At 39.0% G+C, this 19,450-nt stretch overlaps 1 protein-coding gene across 1 annotated transcript in view; it reads right to left on the bottom strand.

Moving 5' to 3' along the window:
- The window catches only part of LOC143284056 (tyrosine-protein kinase Btk-like), a 50,614-nt gene extending 31,777 nt beyond the window's left edge, over window positions 1-18,837 (bottom strand). The window contains exons 1-4 of the mRNA XM_076590665.1: window positions 18,754-18,837; window positions 4,941-5,225; window positions 3,366-3,464; window positions 336-429 (exon numbers count right to left, since the gene is read on the bottom strand). Of these exons, the coding sequence (XP_076446780.1) occupies window positions 336-429; window positions 3,366-3,464; window positions 4,941-5,096 (349 nt within the window). The 5' untranslated portion in view covers window positions 5,097-5,225; window positions 18,754-18,837. The remainder of the gene's footprint in view (window positions 1-335; window positions 430-3,365; window positions 3,465-4,940; window positions 5,226-18,753) is intronic.
- Window positions 18,838-19,450: the final 613 nt, after the last annotated feature.

The raw sequence follows: 19,450 nt of genomic DNA, 5'->3' as shown, positions 1-19,450 counted from the left end.
AGATGGATGAACCTGTGTGTGGCTGTAGAGGGTGGGTGGGGGGGATCAAAATGAATGGAATGGGAGTAATGCTGATGGGACAGCAAAGAAAAGAAAAATCAAGAATTTGACAGCACACAGTTGTTCCATGTGTATATAACAGTCAGGAAATTGATGCACACTTACATTAGGAATGTATGCTTTAAATATATGCTGACAACCATATCAGTGGATCATTTACCAGAAGTGTTCACTGCTCACACATGACAGTGCTTTAAGATATTACCAAATCAAGGCCTGAACATAAGCAGCAACATCACAATACAAACAAACTGGCTGGTTTCCAGACAACTAACCTTTGCGTACTGCATCGACCCAGTCCTGCCGTTCATTGTTGTTCTGGGCAACCATGTACAGTGAGAAGAAGCCTCCATTTTCCTCATAGACAACCTATGAATCAACAGTGCTTTTCAAATTATTCCATGCATACATATTATGCAAATTATCTTGTGTATATATATATGCTTTACAGTTATGCAAATTACTCCATGCATAAACAATATTGTGCAAACTGTAAGCATTCATATACACCACCCTGTTTAAATCATAGTGTTCTTATAAAAGCAGTGTTATACAAGTTACTGTGCAAACACTAACTCAGATGTGCAATTTATGCATACACACATAATCAATCAATACATCAATAAATCAAATCAGTTAATGTCCTCACGAAACATACATGGAAACTTGGCTTGTGAGCAACAAGACAGCACGAGACAGTACAACAATACAATAACGTTTTTCTTCTGTATAATTATAAAAGTACTGCACACTCAAAAATAAGAAACATAATACATAAAACCATAGCACAGTTCTTTCTCTCTCCTGGATCCTCAAACCCTCTCCTCCCCCACATCCCCAATCATCCTCTGCCCTGCCACCCCCCCCCCCTCCCACCCCCTCCTTTCACCCTCACCTGCCCGTCTCTTTTAACCACACCATACACACAGGCTCAATTCCTCAAAATATCTCACAACTCCAACTTGAAAAAAAACAGAAGAAAAAAAACCCAAAGAAACAACAGATACCAGTTATCATGCATGTTTTAGTTTTGGTTTTTCACATAGAAACATTATTCAAGTCCCTATCATATACGAACAACACACCACATTACACACACACACACACACACACACACACACACACACAGAGGCACACACACACACACACACACACTCTCTCTCTCTCTCTCTCTCTCTCAGAACCATCTGGCAAAATCAATTAAAATAAAAACCGTGAACGTTTCCTTCAGCATGTCAGGTTAATAAGACAATGCCAGTAACAAGCCCTTTGCACAGTCATTATAGTGTCAAGGTCTTCATCCCTGACTCTGTTTCATTCCAGTTTTCCTGCTTGACTACTACTATTTATAGCAACACCAAGCCATAAGGAAGCAGGGCAAAGTTGTAATCAATACCCCGCTCATAAATGCCACTAGGTTGATGTCAGACGACTTTGCCCTGAATTAAAGAATATAAACAACAACAAAAAAGTGGGCGTCTAAAAACTGATCCATTAAAAAGAAAGCGCTGAGGATGCCTGCAAAGCTCAGCTGGTTAAGAAACAAGCTTATTTTCAAAGGTTGTGAGTTCAATTCCTGGGCAATTAAAATAAAACAATTGTATCCGTGCTGTCTGCATCAGTGCATGTCAACATTAGAACTGAGAGTGTATGGCTTCCAATTAATTTATATTATAAAGAATATCTTTTTCAACATAAAGCCAAGCCAGTCATGCAGTGCCATATCACGGCTAAGAAACTAGAAATACCTGTCCCATAGAACATGAAGAGGAAAAAAAAAAAAAGAACTTGAAAACTTAACACACAAACAAAAATGGCTAAAATATTGATAAACACTCAGAAAAATGGCCATAATACTGATGAACACTTAAAAAATAGGTTTGATACTGATGAACACCAAGAAAAATGGCTATAACACTGATGAACGCCAAGAAAAATGGCTATAACACTGATGAACGCCAAGAAAATGGCTATAACACTGATGAACGGCAAGAAAATGGCTATAGCACTGATGAACGGCAAGAAAATGGCTATAGCACTGAACACCAAGAAAATGGCTATAACACTGATGAACGCCAAGAAAAATGGCTATAACACTGATGAACGCCAAGAAAATGGCTATAACACTGATGAACGGCAAGAAAATGGCTATAACACTGATGAACGGCAAGAAAATGGCTATAACACTGATGAACGGCAAGAAAATGGCTATAACACTGATGAACACCAAGAAAATGGCTATAGCACTGAACACCAAGAAAATGGCTATAGCACTGATGAACGGCAAGAAAATGGCTATAACACTGATGAACGGCAAGAAAATGGCTATAGCACTGATGAACGGCAAGAAAATGGCTATAACACTGATGAACGGCAAGAAAATGGCTATAGCACTGAACACCAAGAAAATGGCTATAACACTGATGAACGGCAAGAAAATGGCTATAACACTGATGAACAGCAAGAAAATGGCTATAACACTGATGAACACCAAGAAAATGGCTATAACACTGATGAACACCAAGAAAAATGGCTATAACACTGATGAACACCAAGAAAATGGCTATAACACTGATGAACACCAAGAAAATGGCTATAACACTGATGAACGGCAAGAAAATGGCTATAACACTGATGAACGGCAAGAAAATGGCTATAGCACTGATGAACGGCAAGAAAATGGCTATAACACTGATGAACGGCAAGAAAATGGCTATAGCACTGATGAACGGCAAGAAAATGGCTATAGCACTGAACACCAAGAAAATGGCTATAACACTGATGAACACCAAGAAAATGGCTTTGATACTGATGAACACACAAAAAGGCTTTAACACTGATAAACACAAAGAAAAAGGCTTTCATGCTGTTTAACACAAAGAAGAATGGCTTTAATGCTGATGAACATAAGGAAAAATGGCTTTAATGCTGACGAAAATGGCTTTAACACTGATGAACACAAAGAAAAAAGGCTTTAACACTGATGAACACCTAGAAAAATGGCTATAGTATAACACCAATGAACACAAAGTGAAATGCCTTTACTAACACACACACACAAAAAATGGCTTAGATATTGATGAACACCAAGAAAAATGGCTATAATACTGATGAACACCAAGAAAAATGGCTGGATACTGATGAACACCAAGAAATATGACTTTAATACTGTTGAAGAGAAAGAAAAAAAATGGCTTTAATATTGATGACACACAAAGAAAAATGGCTCTAACACTGGTACACAAACAGAAAACTGACTTTGTTTAATAGTGATGCACAAAAAGAGAGACAGCTTTCATACTGACCTGGAAAGCATTTTCTTTGCCCTCCAGCATGCGATCGCCCACGTTCTCCACCACCTTCACTGACCGCAGTGGAATCTCCCCCTTCTTCTTGCCGAGTTTCTGGGGAAGGTATGAGTGCACAGGTTAAACTTCATGGGTACACTTTGTAATTATTCATGTATGACTGTCACCTGAGTATAGCAGCAGTAGAGGGCAATTGCTGTCCGGACTATCTGGGCTAGAATTTGATTATAGTGGAGTGTCTTGCCCAAGGCACATCCCTATTCTCTCAGCCAAAGGGGCTATAAGACGGTCGGTGTTGGGATGGTCCCCAAAGACCAGTTAGCCTCCATTTTCATACATGCCAGGTAACCCACTCTCTCAGCCAAGGGGGCTATAAGACGGTCGATGTTGGGATGGTCCTCAAAGGCCAGTTAGCCTCCATTTTCATACATGCCAGGTAACCCACTCTCTCAGCCAAGGGGGCTATAAGACGGTCAGTGTTGGGATGGTCCTCAAAGGCCAGTTAGCCTCCATTTTCATACATGCCAGGTAACTTTTCATTTCAGGTTGTACATCATGGTACACATATTACATATATATATACATTTGTTGAAAACTCGTGCAACATATATCGATTGCTAAACGCAAACAAAATACACTGAATCTATATTTTCTTTTTAACAGAACAAAAATCCAATACAATGACTGGGCCTAAGATGATTTTTCTGAAGCACGAACAACAAATAGTACTTATCAAAGTGTGATCAAATATTATCTACAAGAAACATCTCCAAAACAATGCTATTGTTAACAAACCACTATATGAAAATAACATCTATGTGAAAACTTTATCATGATATGTCATGTTAACAAAGGTTGGTCTCACAGAAAAGGTGAATATTTCACAATGAAACTAGTGAAACTGAAAGTGAAAGCAAACACTGTGCACATGCTAAGTTTTATACATGTGTATGACATTCTTCTGTCTCCATAAAGTTTTAAGACTGAAAAAAGACAACCCACTCTAATATACATGTGAGTATTTGCTGTTGTAGAATGACACAGGAAACATATAACAAACACCAAAAGGCAGCTGTCAAGACAAGACAAGACAAGACAAATTCTTTATTTTGAGGATAATAGGTAAGCACTGGTGTGCTTTTTTACATCCAGTCCCCGCCCTGAGTAGGGTCTACACTACACAATATTTAATAAAATGAAAGCAAGAAAATGTCGGATGGATCTAGCTAGGTAGACGGACTGTTGTGCAAATGACAGTGTTTGTAAAGTGCTTTGAGTCAGTCTCTTACTGAAGATATGTACTAAATAAGTCTCAACAATAATAATATGTTGACTTCGAAATCAGAAAACAGTCGACCCTTAATCCACCAGGTGTAGACAATGGGATCAAAAGTTCAACGCTCTGCCCATCTGGCTATTGTAACCATGAAAATCCCTGTTGCCAAATATAGGCTTGAACCCACAACTTCCCATCTGTCAGTCTGTGATACTGGCCACTTCACCATGGTGGCTGGTTTATAATCTCTCTCTCTCTCACCAACTCTAATCACCCACCACACATTCTTAACTCACATCAGAATTGCCATCATAATACTTGAAGTAGTATTTGCTCAAGACGAAGAAGCGACGCTTGTAGTTCTCTGCGGTGAAGCGACCTTTGTTCTGCGATCGTTTCTGCAAAGCTCCGAACTTGACAATGTCCGGAGCTTTTAGCTTGGGTGATGCCATGGTTAGCGTCTACACTCCATTCTGTGTCATGGAGGGCAGAGGGCGGAGGGCAAAGTGCAGAGCCAGGCCCAGTGGCTGGATGCAGCCAACACCAACTGGAGTCTGCACCCTTCCTGTTGGTCTTCTGCTCTGAAACACACAACAGTTTGACACTTGGTCAACTCTCCACAATGCAGTCAATGCGCTCAGTCAGCTCCACAATAAAACTTGCAGGGACGGACTGGGAGACTGATGAACGTATCCTAAAGAGACTCTATATGGGGAGAGTCCGACCTGCAGTTGAGTACTGGACATCAGCATGGGCATCAGCTGCAAAGTCTAACCTTGACTATCTCAACAAGATACAGAACCAAGCTCAGTGTGTCATAACTGGCGCCATGAGATCCACCCCAATCCTAAAGATGGAGGAGACCACTGGGCTACAGTCATTGGAGGACAGAAGGGACACAAAGATCCTCATCCAGGCAGCAAAATTCAAACGCCTTGAAAACCATCCAATGAACAACAGAATGAGCAGACCCACCAAGAGCCGGCTGAAAAGAGGCAGCTTCATCCACCAGTCAAGACGTCTTGAAAGACAAACCCCAGTCTTGATGGAACACGAAGCAAAGCCTATCTCGGCAAATGTCACCCACCCGTCTTGGAAGAGGCAGGTGTTCCCAACAATCATCACCAGCATTCCCGGAGTGGAGAAGAGAGGAACACAGTCAGACACCCAAAGGAAGGCCCTGGCCATGGAGTACATCTGCAACCAGTACCCCCAGGAAGACTGGACCCATGTCTTTACAGATGGCTCCGCCACAGAAGCAATGAGGGATGGTGGAGCTGGAATCTTCCTCCGATACAAAGACAGAGATGAAGAAATTGCAATCCCAACAGGAAAATACTCCATCAACTTCCGAGCTGAGCGAGAAGCCCTCTGTGAGGCAGCCACAACAGTCTCACAGAACTCCACAAGAAAAACAGGGCAGGTGGTGGTGTTCTCAGACGCTCTCTCCGTACTCCAAGCCCTCAAGAACTCCCGCTGCAAAGAACAGAATCATCTCACTTCAGCCCTTGTTGCCCTGAGTGCCAGAGTGGAGAAAGTGGTGATACAATGGGTACCAGCACACTGTGGCATCAGAGGCAATGAAAAAGCGAACATTCTGGCAAAAGACGGTGCACCGAAGGAGCAGGCCAACAAACTGGTGTCATACAATGAAATCAAGACAATCATCAAGGCGCAGCAAGGAATAAAGTGGCGCCTCCAGCACCCCAAATATAACCCAGAAGACAGATACCATTTGCTGGAATGATGGGAACAGGTCAAGATCTTCCGCCTGAGGACTGGACACAACCGCCTGCTCCACCACATGCACACAAAATTTGGCATTGGACAGAGTGGAGAGTGCACAACCGACCACATCCTTCAAAACTGTAGGATGCATGCAGCATCCAGGAGGAAGTACTGGCCAACACCGACAGCAGTGGAAGCCAAACTGTACTCCTGGAGGAGCTGTGACAGACGGCAGCCTTCATCGAGGACACCGGGCTGCTTATCTAATGGGAGGCGAATGAGGAAGAAGAAGAAGAAAAAGCTCCACAATAATGGACTATGATAATATTATGGTCAGTAAGCCCTCAGGTCTGTTGCTCCTTCTCTGGAATTAGATCCCTGGGAACACTAGAGAAACGGCTCACCTTACTCTCTTACAAAAAGCAGTACAAACATATTACTTCCAATGTTAGCCAAAGTCATTCACTCCCAGCCCCACTTTCTAAATCCTGTGTGTGTGTGTGTGTGTGTGTGTGTGTGTGTGTGTGTGTGTGTGTGTGTGTGTGTGTGTGCTGTCTGTTAGGCAAGCATATGATTGATCTTTGTTGGTTTTGTCCATGTGTGTTTGAGAGTGGATGGCGATGTGAACACTCAACCTACCTTTTTTCACTCTCTATACAAATCAAGCTCATTCACACTATGCCAGTAAACTACCAAGTAATGATCGTGAACACTTGCCAAAAACACAAATTCTACATGCAGGTAAAATATAATGGAGAAAAGGGTGTCAAAATATAAATCAGAATCAAATGTTGTTAAAACAAAATTGATGTCCAGTGTTTACTCAATGATACTGCCACCGAACTTCTGCTGGTTAGATCTGCTGATTATTTGAAATGCTATGATTTTTTGTTAGACATGACAATACAGTATATATAATGAAGTTCATTGATGGATAAAACTATAGTGCATTATGTTCCTGTTGTCAGTTGGTGAGTTACCCAAGATGAGTCAACTGGAAACAAAACTATAATATATAGGCTGGTCGTGTAAAGGAAATGATGTACGATCAGAATCATACACCAACAGTGCCATTGTCTTCATTTCACCTTTTTTTTTTTTTTTTAATCAGTATGCCTGGGGACAATCTGTGGTCTACAGATTAGCACAAGGCAGATATTTCAAGAAATGCTGAATGTAATAAATGACTGCAGGTTAGGAAGAAATAGCTGCAAAAAATTGAAAGAACTGTGTACACCAAACAGGCACAGAACACAGATAGCAACACGAAACAAGACAATCAAATGAGGGTCTTCTACAGGGAAAACTGGAGCACACATCCCTTGAGAAGTATAGTGTCTGTACCTGTTTTGGTTTGTATGTTGTACTGTTTAGTCTGTAGATGACATCAGGGTCCAAACCTGTCACTTCATCTTCTCTTGCCACTTGTACAAATGCAATGTGCATACAAACAGCTCTCAACTTTCAGTTCCTTTATTTCATTCTCAAAATTTAATTTTCACATGTTTCATTTACTTTATTCATTTTTTTTCCATTCTCATGGAGAACACACATACACACAAAAAAACAAATAAACAAACAACAAAAGACTTGGTGAGCTGATCTTGTGGTGAGCAGTCACGCTTTTTCTTAGCTCTGCACGCCGAGTTTTCTATTTTTCGACTTAAAAAATTTTTGCTTCACCATCTGCGAGAGGACAAGATTTTGACTTCACATTTATATTTCGACGCACATTTATATTTTAAATCTAAAGAGTGTTATAAATGAAATGTTAAACAAAAATAAGCAAACAATTACTCCAACAGCTTGTAACTTTTGGATCAGAAAATTTAATCATAATCTGGATAAATCTGCCTTGTCAAGACCTGTAAAAACTACAACAGAAACCAGATTAAGAGTACTTCACTGGAAAATACTACACAATATATATCCCACAAATATTCTCTTAAATCAAATGCAAGTTAAAGAAAACAATAGATGCTCATACTGCTCAGACCAAATTGATTTCAATGAGCACTTTTTCTGTGAGTGCCCTTTGGTCCGAAACCTATGGAACTTTATTCAACAGAAAATTAAACTGGAAACAAACATTACGTTAAAATTGTCAGTTACTGACATTCTGTTTGGAGTGAAGGAACCTCAGTATCCCAAAGGACGGAAAGGAAATGTCAGTTATCAAAAATACTTAAATATCAAAATTTAAACCACAAGGAAGTTGTGGTCCAATGAATTTGATATAAAAATGTTGATTGTTTAATAGTTAATATCTTGTAAATTTATTCTTTATTCATGCGTCTTAATTAGGGAAATCAAACAAAAAGATAATGTTACATCATGTACTAATCACTGTGCACGTGAGCTGCCCAATCTAACAAAAAAGTAAACTATTCTATTATTCTTGAAAGCAAATATATTTTGACATTAAATTACTTCCTCTTTTCACGCACACATATATTCTCAAAAACGTTTTTTCTTCTTCTGGTTACAAAAAAAAAAAAAAAAAAAAAAAAAAAAGATAAAAAATCCTGTTCATCCACTATGCATGTCAACAACTGCATGCATGGGCTTCCTGCTTGTAAGTATTCACAAACAAGAATGTCCAGTCTGCAACATAAAGTCAAGGGGTTGATCGCTTCATCATAAAGTGATAAAGTGATGAAGTAATTGTTTAAGATCAGTAAACTTTTTATGAACCAAGATGTGAACGTGGCGATAAAACAGGAAAAAGTAATTGTAAAGATATCTTTTTAAATACCTGCTGATTAAAGTATAAAATAAGTGCTCACATGCACTTTGTGTGCCTCTGTGTGTGTCAGGGCTATCCCGCCATCTGTAACTGCCAAGAACGTGCATGGAAAATTACCACATGGGTCCAAACACCCGTTGGAGACAGACAAGACAGACAAGGACAGGTTTACATTGGAAGATAGAACTGACAACACACAAGAAAATAACAAATCTGGCAAATCATCTAGCTGTTCAGAACAGTCAACACCATTACGGAAATATATCAGCTCACAGCAGTCTGCATCTGATCAAACATCAAGCTGTTCAGAACAATCAACACCATCCTGCAAAACCCCTGTCAATACACGTCAACCAACATTTGTGAAGACCAACCCCAATCAGAGAAAAGAATCAATCTCACCAGTGTCTGCAATTTCCGATCCTTCTGATTTTGTACTTGGAAGTATAATCACGTTTTTGGAAAACCTTTCTTATCAGTTTGTCAGCATCATGAAAAACATAACGGGCGTCATGACGTCCTCAATCTCTGAACTGAAATCAATATTGTCAAATTGCCGTGTGAATTCCAAATGAATGTATGTAAGGTAAATGTGTCTTTATTTTTTCTTTTCCTGAAGTACATTAGACAGATACTCTTTATTCTATGTATCTATTCACTTATGCAGACAGCAGGATGTAATGATGATGGGTGTGGCGCAGGCCTATTTCGCTTTTTGCAATGGAACTGTAGAAGTAAATGTAATTTTGACTATTTGATCCATTTTCTGCAAGATCACAACTTTCATATAATTGCCCTCCAGTCCCTCAATTGTTATAAAAGCAATCTCCCTAAGTTAGAGGGTTACTTCTACCCTCCAGTTATTGATGAAACAGAGCGCAAAGGAAAAGTTAAAGTTGCAACCTATATTTCAGATTCAATCATATATAAAGCTAGAAAACCACCATGTCATAGTATAGACAAACGTTTGTATTCTTCAACTATAGAGCTTTCTGTCTTAGATAAAACATTAATTGTAGTTAACTGTTACTACCCTGATGGAGTTTCAGGAGGTGAAGCTGACTGGTTAATGGATTTAGATTTATCTCATAGCTGGATAATTCTAGGGGATTTTAATGCGCACCATGCCTTGTGGTCGGACAAAAATTGCGAATTCACAACCAACAATGAATATCTAGCGAATACCATAGTTAATTCTAACTTAACTATATTAAATGATGGTTCAATAACAAGAATCGCTGATCGGGCAGATCAAAAAAATTCTTCAATAGACATCTCTTTGGTGTCGACTGATATAAATCCATACTGTGAATGGCAAGTTCTCAAAACACCACTGGGGAGTGACCACCTTCCAGTTGAAATGGTATTATCTGTAAACCATGAGATCATAATTAAAGATAATATGGGGTTGAAATATAATGAAAAGAAAGCAAACTGGGATCTGTTTGGTAATATGCTGGCTTATTACTCTGCTGATTTAAATTTCAACACTGATGTTACATCACAAGAAGATTTAGAAATTTGTTATCGGTCTCTAAGGAATGTTATTCTGAAGGCTGCTGATGGTTCAATTCCAAAAGTAAAGTATATAGCCAATCCAAAACGGTCTGGTAATCCTTGGTGGAACAGCTCATGTGAAATAGCAGTCAATAAGAAAACAGAGGCTTTCAAAAACTGGCATAGGTATCGAAAAATTGAATCCAAAGAAAGAGTATCAGAACTGCACAACAAGTATAAACAGGCTAATAGTTTTAGTAATAAAACAGTGGCTGCTGCCAAAAAGATGTACTACACAAATCTGATTAACGACTGTACTAGCAACCCAACTGCCTCTTCAAAACTGTGGGGAGAAATAAAGCAAATAAAGGGTGTCTATAATCTTCCTGATCCTCCTTTGTATGAAAATGATATTGTGTATAAAACTAGGGAAGAGAAAGCGGAGTTATTTGCGGATACATTCGCAAAAATGAGTCAGACAGAATACTTGCCATCCTATGAGCAAAAGAGAAGGAAACAGTTTGAAGATATGAACTGCCCCTGTGAAATGGATAAGAATGATAGCAGTGCATCTTACATTAATGCAGACCTAACGCTGGGGGATCTATACCGTGCTCTCAATGCTGTTAAGTCAGGGAAAGTTGCGACAGGCTCAGATCCAATATCGTACAACATGATCAGACATTTTCCAAATATCTTTTTAAAAAGAGTGTTAGATTTTTTTCAGATTTGCTGGAATTCTGGTATCCTTCCAACTGATTGGAAGAAAGCAACCATAGTACCTATTCACAAACAAGGAAAACCTAAATCTAGCCCTTCCAGTTACCGACCTGTTTCGTTAACTCCCCATCTTGGGAAGGTTTTTGAGAGAATTTTGAAAACTAGATTAGAACACTTTCTGGAGAAGAAAGGAATTTTACCTACTTTCCAGGCTGGTTTTAGAAGAGGTAGGGGTGTTACTGATCATGTCGTCCATCTAACTTCTCATGTTAAGAAGGCACTCACAAAGCGTCACTCCACGGTCGCAACTTTCTTTGATATTCATAGAGCCTATGACTCTGTGTGGCACTATAAATTGATTCATAAAGCAAATACAGTAGGGTTGGGAGGTCGATTTCTAAAATTTCTTAAGTCATTCTTATCCCAGAGGACATTCCAGGTGAGATTAGGGGGTATATTATCCAGATCAAGGTCCGTCAATATGGGTGTTCCCCAGGGAAGTGTGATTTCTCCCACTCTGTTTTCACTAATGCTTTATGATATGAAAAATATCAACACAAATGGTGCCATATTAGTAGCTTATGCAGATGACATAGCTCTCTGGAAGAATGTAAACTGTAATATTACAAAAAATACATCAAAACGAAATAAAATTATTAAGCATTTTCAAGATGCCATCGACAACATTGTGGAATATATGAAAGAAAGTTGTTTTCTCCTGTCTGCTGAAAAGACTGTTTTCGTCATATTTACTAAAAAGTTGATTGAATTTGAAGGTAGGGATGCTATTAAAATACAGGTAAATGACACTATCATATATCCGAATAAACAGGTGAAATTTCTCGGTGTTATCTTCCATTATAAACTTTTTTGGACTAAGCATATAAACTACCTTATTGAGAAAGCGAGGAAGAAAATAGCTCTATTACGTGTGCTTTCTGGAATCCCTGTTATAAATTGTGGCAATAATCTGATCAATGCTGCAATGGGACTAGTCCGCTCAATTATATCATATGGTCAGGAAATCTATTTCACTGCTTCAAACTCTGATCTTCATAAACTGACAAGTATTGATTCCTTAGCTTTTAAGATTGCACTTGGGTTACCGCGATGGGCTTCAATCGACAAAACATACAAAGAAGCTGGTGTTTTGCCATTACCTGAACACAGGAAATTATGTGCCTGTAACTACATGGTAAGGGCTAGAGCTGTTCCAAATTCGGTTGTCTCTGAAATTGATGAAGAAACGTACACCTGTAGAGAAATTCGTAACAAAGCTGTATACACGTCCTTGTTCGATTTTACTAAGTCAGTCTTTGAGAGTTGCAGTCTGCCCCTTTCCCAGATTGCGAAAATTCCGCATTGTTTTCATCCGCCTTGGCTGACTGAGCAAGCAAATATTATTTTTACATATGGACAATTAAAAAAGAGTGACAGTCCACTCATTATTGCCTCTCGGGCCAAAGAACTAATTAATACACGTTTCAAATATTACCTCCGTGTTTTCACAGATGGATCAGTTAGTAGTAACTCTGAAGTTGGAGCCGCTTTTGTAATCCCCGAGCTTAACATTAAAAAGAGATTCCACTTAACTAAAGGTTGTTCAATTTTTACTGCTGAATTGTTTGCAATTCTGATGGCTTTCACCTTTTTTAGTGATATGCCTCTTGTGCCTGCAAAAATCCTTATACTATCTGATTCAAAATCAGCATTGATGGCTTTAAATAATCAATCTTCATCTGAACGAGCAGATATTATGTACGAAATTTTGTATTTAATTCACCAGTTAATTATGCGAGGCTCCGACATTTCACTCTTGTGGGTTCCTGGACATTCTAATCTTCGTGGCAACGAAATGGCCGATTTTTGTGCCAAGGAAGCGGCATCGAACAATTCAGATTCAATCAATCACAATATTCCTATTTCTGTTTCTGAAGCCTGTACTATTCTCTCAACATATATCTGGAATTTCAGACAGAAACAGTTCTTAGAAAACTCAAAAAAGAAGCTCTGGTGGGATCTCTCTCTTCCAGCAAGAAAAGGCACTAACCCCCCAGGATCAATTTCCACAAGAAACTTGACACACAGGCTAAGAACTAATGCATGGTTATGCAGATTTTTGAAACCGTCACCACTATGTATTTGTGGTAAGACCCTTGACATCCCACATTTTTTGCTCGAATGTCCAGATACACATTTACATTTCAAACCCCTTCATGATATGATTACATCCTTTAATCTTCCATTAGTCATGTCCAGCGTTTTTCACCCTAGCAAAGAAAATGGTTGGTCTCTGACAAAAACCGCAGTTGACCTAATTAAGAGCCATCCAATTGGTCGGTTTTTCTAATTTGTTTCATCCCCTTTCTGTTGCAGAGGTTCCCCTCTGTTTTATTTAATCCACAGTAGTGTTTCGTTTTGGGTGATAGCGTCAGATTTACTTGTAGAGCAGAGTTCCCATTATTCTAATTAGTGGAACTGTTCGACCCTAACATGTAATATGTCGTCTTGATTACATTACGAAACCCTAATTTGATGAGAAAGAGTGAGAGACAGTGTGAGGGTGTGTGTGTGTGTGTGTGTGTGTGTGTGTGTGAGTGAGTGGGCAGGGGAATGAGGTAGGGGAATTATAATGGGCATTTGTGTGCATGCATGGATGTATGTAGAGAGAGGGTGAGGGAGAAACGTATGTGAGTATGTGGGTGCGTTAGAATATTTTTTGGAGTTAATGATATTAATGAAATTTGGTACCTTGATTTGTTAAATATGTTTGTTTTTTTAAATCATACCTTCCTCAAATCAGAATTTCCTTGTGTTGCTCAGTTAATATTTTATTCAAATGGTTGCGAAAATGTCAGTACAACAAACAGTTAATCTGACAATAAATGGTTTCAGTCAGTCAGTGTGTGTGTGTGTGTGTGTGTGTGTGTGTGTGTGTGTGTGTGTGTGTGTGTGTGTGCTTCTTTCTCCCTGTAACGCCTTTTCACTATGAGTGATATTAGACTATACACACACACACACACACACACACACACATATATACATATATGTCATGTGAGTGTGTGTGTGTGTGTGTGTGTGTGGATGTGTGTGGATGTGTGTGTGTGTCCGTCTGTCTGTGTCTGTGTGTACATGTGTGAGTGTGAGTGATTATACAACATATTTGGTGGCACATCTGTGTCTGAATGGTGTGTGTCTGTGACTGAGTGTGTTTGTCTGTGTGTATGACTGTGTCTGTGTGCAAGCACATGTGTACACACTTGGGGACTGTCACTGCCAGAATATTTTCCACATCCTTTGTTGTTCTCTCTCCATGAACAATGTGTCAGCCACTTCCATATGTTTCACTCAATATGTGGGGAACACACACTGGCATGAACACAAACAATACTAAGCACAACATTAGGTTCTATAAGTATATAATGGTAAAAAAAACCCAACCAGAAACAAAAACAAAAACAACACCAAAAACAACAGAATGCAAAAACTTATAACTGACTATAATAACAACAAAAACAACATAATCAAACTTAAACTTTTATAAATTATTGACATTAAGTCCACTGTAACAACACAGGGTATCTTACTTGTATACATGATCATCACATGCTCTCTCTCTCTCTCTCACTCACACACACACACACACACACACACACACACACAGAGGATACGCCTTGCTCTGACTTGTGTCTAAGTCTGCACACACATTCAACTGAAGCGCACTGAAATGCCTGGCTCAACTGTAGCAACTGCAGAAGAAGTTTTATGTTGTTTAAAAATAAAAGCTGAAAGTGAAGAGAGGGCTGGAACCCACCACCATTAGGCCACAGGTCTGTGTTCCAACACCCATTTTATTCATTCAACATATGGTGCTGCTCATAACATGGCACCTGATGAGAGGGCTTTAGCTTAATGGTTTCCACAGTAACCAACTGCTGTAGGTTCTCAACTCTGAGATGAGTGTAAAAGTCATCATTTCAAAGTGCACCACCACTGCTGAAAACTTCATGGTGGTTTTTATTACTATTAGTTCGCTTCCTGCTGTGGAATCAGGAAAGGATCAAGTGAAGATGCCTCCTTCACTCACTCTCTTATGAAATGAATACCGGTACTTTCCTGCTTCTTTCTTTTACCTTTGTAAAATATCAAATTCAAATATAAATTTATATAGCATATCACATGCTGATTGTCTTTTCTTCTTGTACTATACAAACCACCTTCTCATGATTCATACAACTCTCTCCCTCTCTCTGTCTGTTTGTTTTACCCACTTTCTCAAACTCAGTATGTGTGCTCTGAATCAGTCTCTCCCTTTCTCTCTCTTACAGTACACACATGCACTTCACTTCCTTTTTCCCACTTGCACACACACACACACACACACACACACACACACTGAGCAAGCACAAAAAAGCAACGCAGAGACGGACAGAAACACACATGTCACCTAACACCCTATTAGGTGAGGTTTTAAGATCCTGGAATGTTTGGGACATTTTATAATGCACTACCTGTCTCACTGCCCCACCCAGGGCAACCCCTCCCCCTCCCGTCTCCGTCCATCCCTTTCACACAGTTTCTAACCACCACCATGAGCTTTGCAGGTCCCAGTTTCACCCAACCGTACTGCCTTTCTGTTTCCAGTCAAGACTACTTTATCATCTCACATGAGAAACTGCATTGTGGTCTCGCAAAAAAAAAAATCAAACAAAAAACAAAACAAAAAAAACAAAACAGGAAACAATTGTCATATTTATCTGTTTAAAAAAAACGTTTGTCTAAGGGACAACATTTTCTGAGACGCTGAAGGTACCACTACTGGCACTAGCGCCGAGGACCTAATCACCAACCATCTCTGAATATTCAGGCTACACATCATACTGGTCTTCATGCTCCATTTCTAATGTAACGAAGCTGAATTTTAGATTTAATTAGCAAACATTTTTATCTTATTTACTGGTTTATTTGTTTCATTAATAATAAGTGGAGAAATTCTTGATTGGAACAAAAAAAAAAGACAAAAGAGAAAGGAAAAAAAAAGAAGAAAGAATAAAATCTAAAATATAAAAAGGAAAGAAATTATGTATCTAAAAAAAAAAGGGGGGGGGGGGGCCCAAGAATGTGTATTAATGCTTCAACAGAACGTACAAAACATGCAAAATGTCCATCATTTTGTTTGCTAGTTTATATTCATTCTTAAATTGACTAAGTTTATTCATCTTTAAACAATGGATTTACTGTATTTTCACACCACCGATACATTGTGGCCTTTACATCAGCTTGATCAAGGGCAGATTAATACCATATGAAGCGTGGCCAGCACACTTTCACTGTAATTTCAGTTTACAAAACAAATCATACAAAATTATTCCAGTCATTTGTTACACTTAATTTTAAAATAAATCAACATGGTTTAAACTATGGTTCATAGAGATTTACAATGGAGTCCAGTTAACACAAGATCAGATAACAGTATCAGAATAACATTTTCTCCGCATAGACGGATAGTAGTTTGCACAGGACAGGAATGTCAGACCCCTGCCGGAGTCTGCACTAGTTGGGTCATGGTTAAGTATGTGTAATTAAAACTAGGTTTACACAAGCAAAGTTTTCACCCCTCTATTCAATGTATCCCAAGCACATAAAAAGGAAAAAAATCCATTGCCATTTTGATCAATGGACGGGCGCAATAGCCGAGTGGTTAAAGCGTTGGACTGTCAATCTGAGGGTCCCGGGTTCGAATCACGGTGACGGCGCCTGGTGGGTAAAAGGGTGGAGATTTTTACGATCTCCCAGGTCAACATATGTGCAGACCTGCTAGTGCCTGAACCCCCTTCGTGTGTATATGCAAGCAGAAGATCAAATACGCACGTTAAAGATCCTGTAATCCATGTCAGCGTTCGGTGGGTTATAGAAACAAGAACATACCCAGCATGCATACCCCCGAAAACGGAGTATGGCTGCCTACATGGCGGGGTAAAAACGGTCATACACGTAAAAGCCCACTCGTGTGCATACGAGTGAACGCAGAAGAAGAAGAAGAAGAAGAAGATCAATGAAAGTCAATTCCTCTTCTCCCTGGAAACTCATTTAAAGTTTACAAAAGCAGACTCCTCTGTCAAATACTTCTTGATAAAAAAAACGTTGTCAGTGCCTCCTCCATTTTTGCTTAAAAAATACAACATAAGATAAATGTGAACTAATGATATGGTTATATTTTGCTTCTAAAGTTCAATGTTATCACTGGCACTTCAACTGTGGGTTGAGGTTTAACACACTGAGAATCTATTTGGCATTAACATTTTACAGTTCTTGTGCAAAACAGTATATTTGTGTGCATGTGTGTGTGTATATATATATATATATATATATATATATATATATATATATATATATATAACAGTGAAGTGTGTGTGTGTGTGTGTGTGTATGTGATAACTGATATCCATTTAAACATATTATTCATGTGTGCAACATGTGTGGCTCAAAGGCGCAATCATGAATAATGACACTTGCACTAAGTTACAGCACTACAGGAGCATTTTATTTTCAATATATGTATGTAATATATATATGGTCAATATATTATTTTCATGTCTAAAAATGTTCATTCAGTTATTCACACAATTTCATTTTGATCTCTCTCTCTCTCTCTCTCTAACACCATGCTCTATTTTTATTTTGTATTGTGTTGTGTAGACCCTATTCAGGGCAGAGACTGGATGTAAAAACGCACACCAGTGCTTAACTATTATCCTCGAAATAAATAATTTTGTCTTGTCTTGTCTTGTATATGATTTCCATCTGTCTCTTCACCTTACACTTTAAGTGATTACAGTCAATATTTTATTTCACGTGTGCAGTCTATTGACAAACTGGAATTATTATTCGCAGAACATTCTGCGGGAAAATATTAATCAGGAGGAAAAGAAAAAAAGACAAGACACTGACGAAACAATTAACCGGGATTTCTTGTTCCAAACAGATGTTTCCTAAACCAATAAAATGCCTTTCTTTGTCAACAAAAATGTGCCGTGTTTACTTCTTTATCACAGGTCAGATGAATGCGCCTAACAATTTTATTGTCTGCTTCCCCAAATATTCCACTGCGTTCAGTGTCGTCCTTTCCGTTCTGGATTTTTAAAGATTGCTGATTGACCATATACCAAAAGAAAGTCCGATATACAAATAGAGATTGCAGACAGATGCACACACACACACACACACACACACACACACAATCTCTCCTTGCAGAAAACCCTGGGGAGTGCTCTCTCCATTTTTGTGTCGTATCAAATTACCCTTTCTGTGCTTTCAGCGCATTCCCAACCCACTTTCTTAGCCTCTCGTGATGCCTAAGTTTGTCGGATCTGATATCCGTGAAGAACCAAGAGTGATGTGAACAGCAAAACGCTTACCAGATGCTGCGTATTATCCAGTGCGGCACATCAAACGGCAAGCAGTACTTAGCAAGATGACATGACTAACCAACCAGGAAGTTGTGACTGCTGCGAGAACACTTCCTATCTTCTGGTCTTGGCTGGAGGCCTCCTACGATGCGAACTTTGTTTACGTTTGGATTGCCGAGACAGCTTCTCTCTCTCTCTCTCTCTCTCTCTCTCTCTCAACAAAAAATCATGTATAGATTGTCAATATATATACGCCTCTCTCCTCCCCTGTCAGTCTCTATGTCTCTCCACTGTCACTGTCACTATATCTGTCTGTTGTCAGCCTCCCCTGCCTTCTTTACTCTTCCGCTTGTCCATTCTTCCTTCCGCTCTCCACCACGCTCCTACCCTATTGTCCTCGTTGTTATTCATCTATCGCGATATTGTATTGTACATAAGTTCTATGTTTATGTTTGCACATGCTTATGCAATTTTGACGTTGGTGTTGTGAATTGACTCTCGCTTTTTTTGTTTTTTTTGTTGTTGTTTTTTTTGTTACTTTGTTGCTTTTTTTTTTCCAATTATTATTTATGCCCAGAGGGCTGGATGTAAAAAAGTACTTTGTGCTTACTCCTTTACCCTCGTAAAATAAAATATCGTTCGTTCGTTCGTTCGTTCTCTCTGTGACAACTATTGTGGTATAGCCCTAATAAGTATAACAGGTAAA

Source organism: Babylonia areolata, chromosome 7, assembly GCF_041734735.1.
Source record: "Babylonia areolata isolate BAREFJ2019XMU chromosome 7, ASM4173473v1, whole genome shotgun sequence".
NCBI classification, from domain to species: domain Eukaryota; kingdom Metazoa; phylum Mollusca; class Gastropoda; order Neogastropoda; family Buccinidae; genus Babylonia; species Babylonia areolata.
The sequence above is the reverse complement of the archived record's forward strand: the minus strand, read 5'-3'. Positions and strand labels throughout refer to the sequence as shown.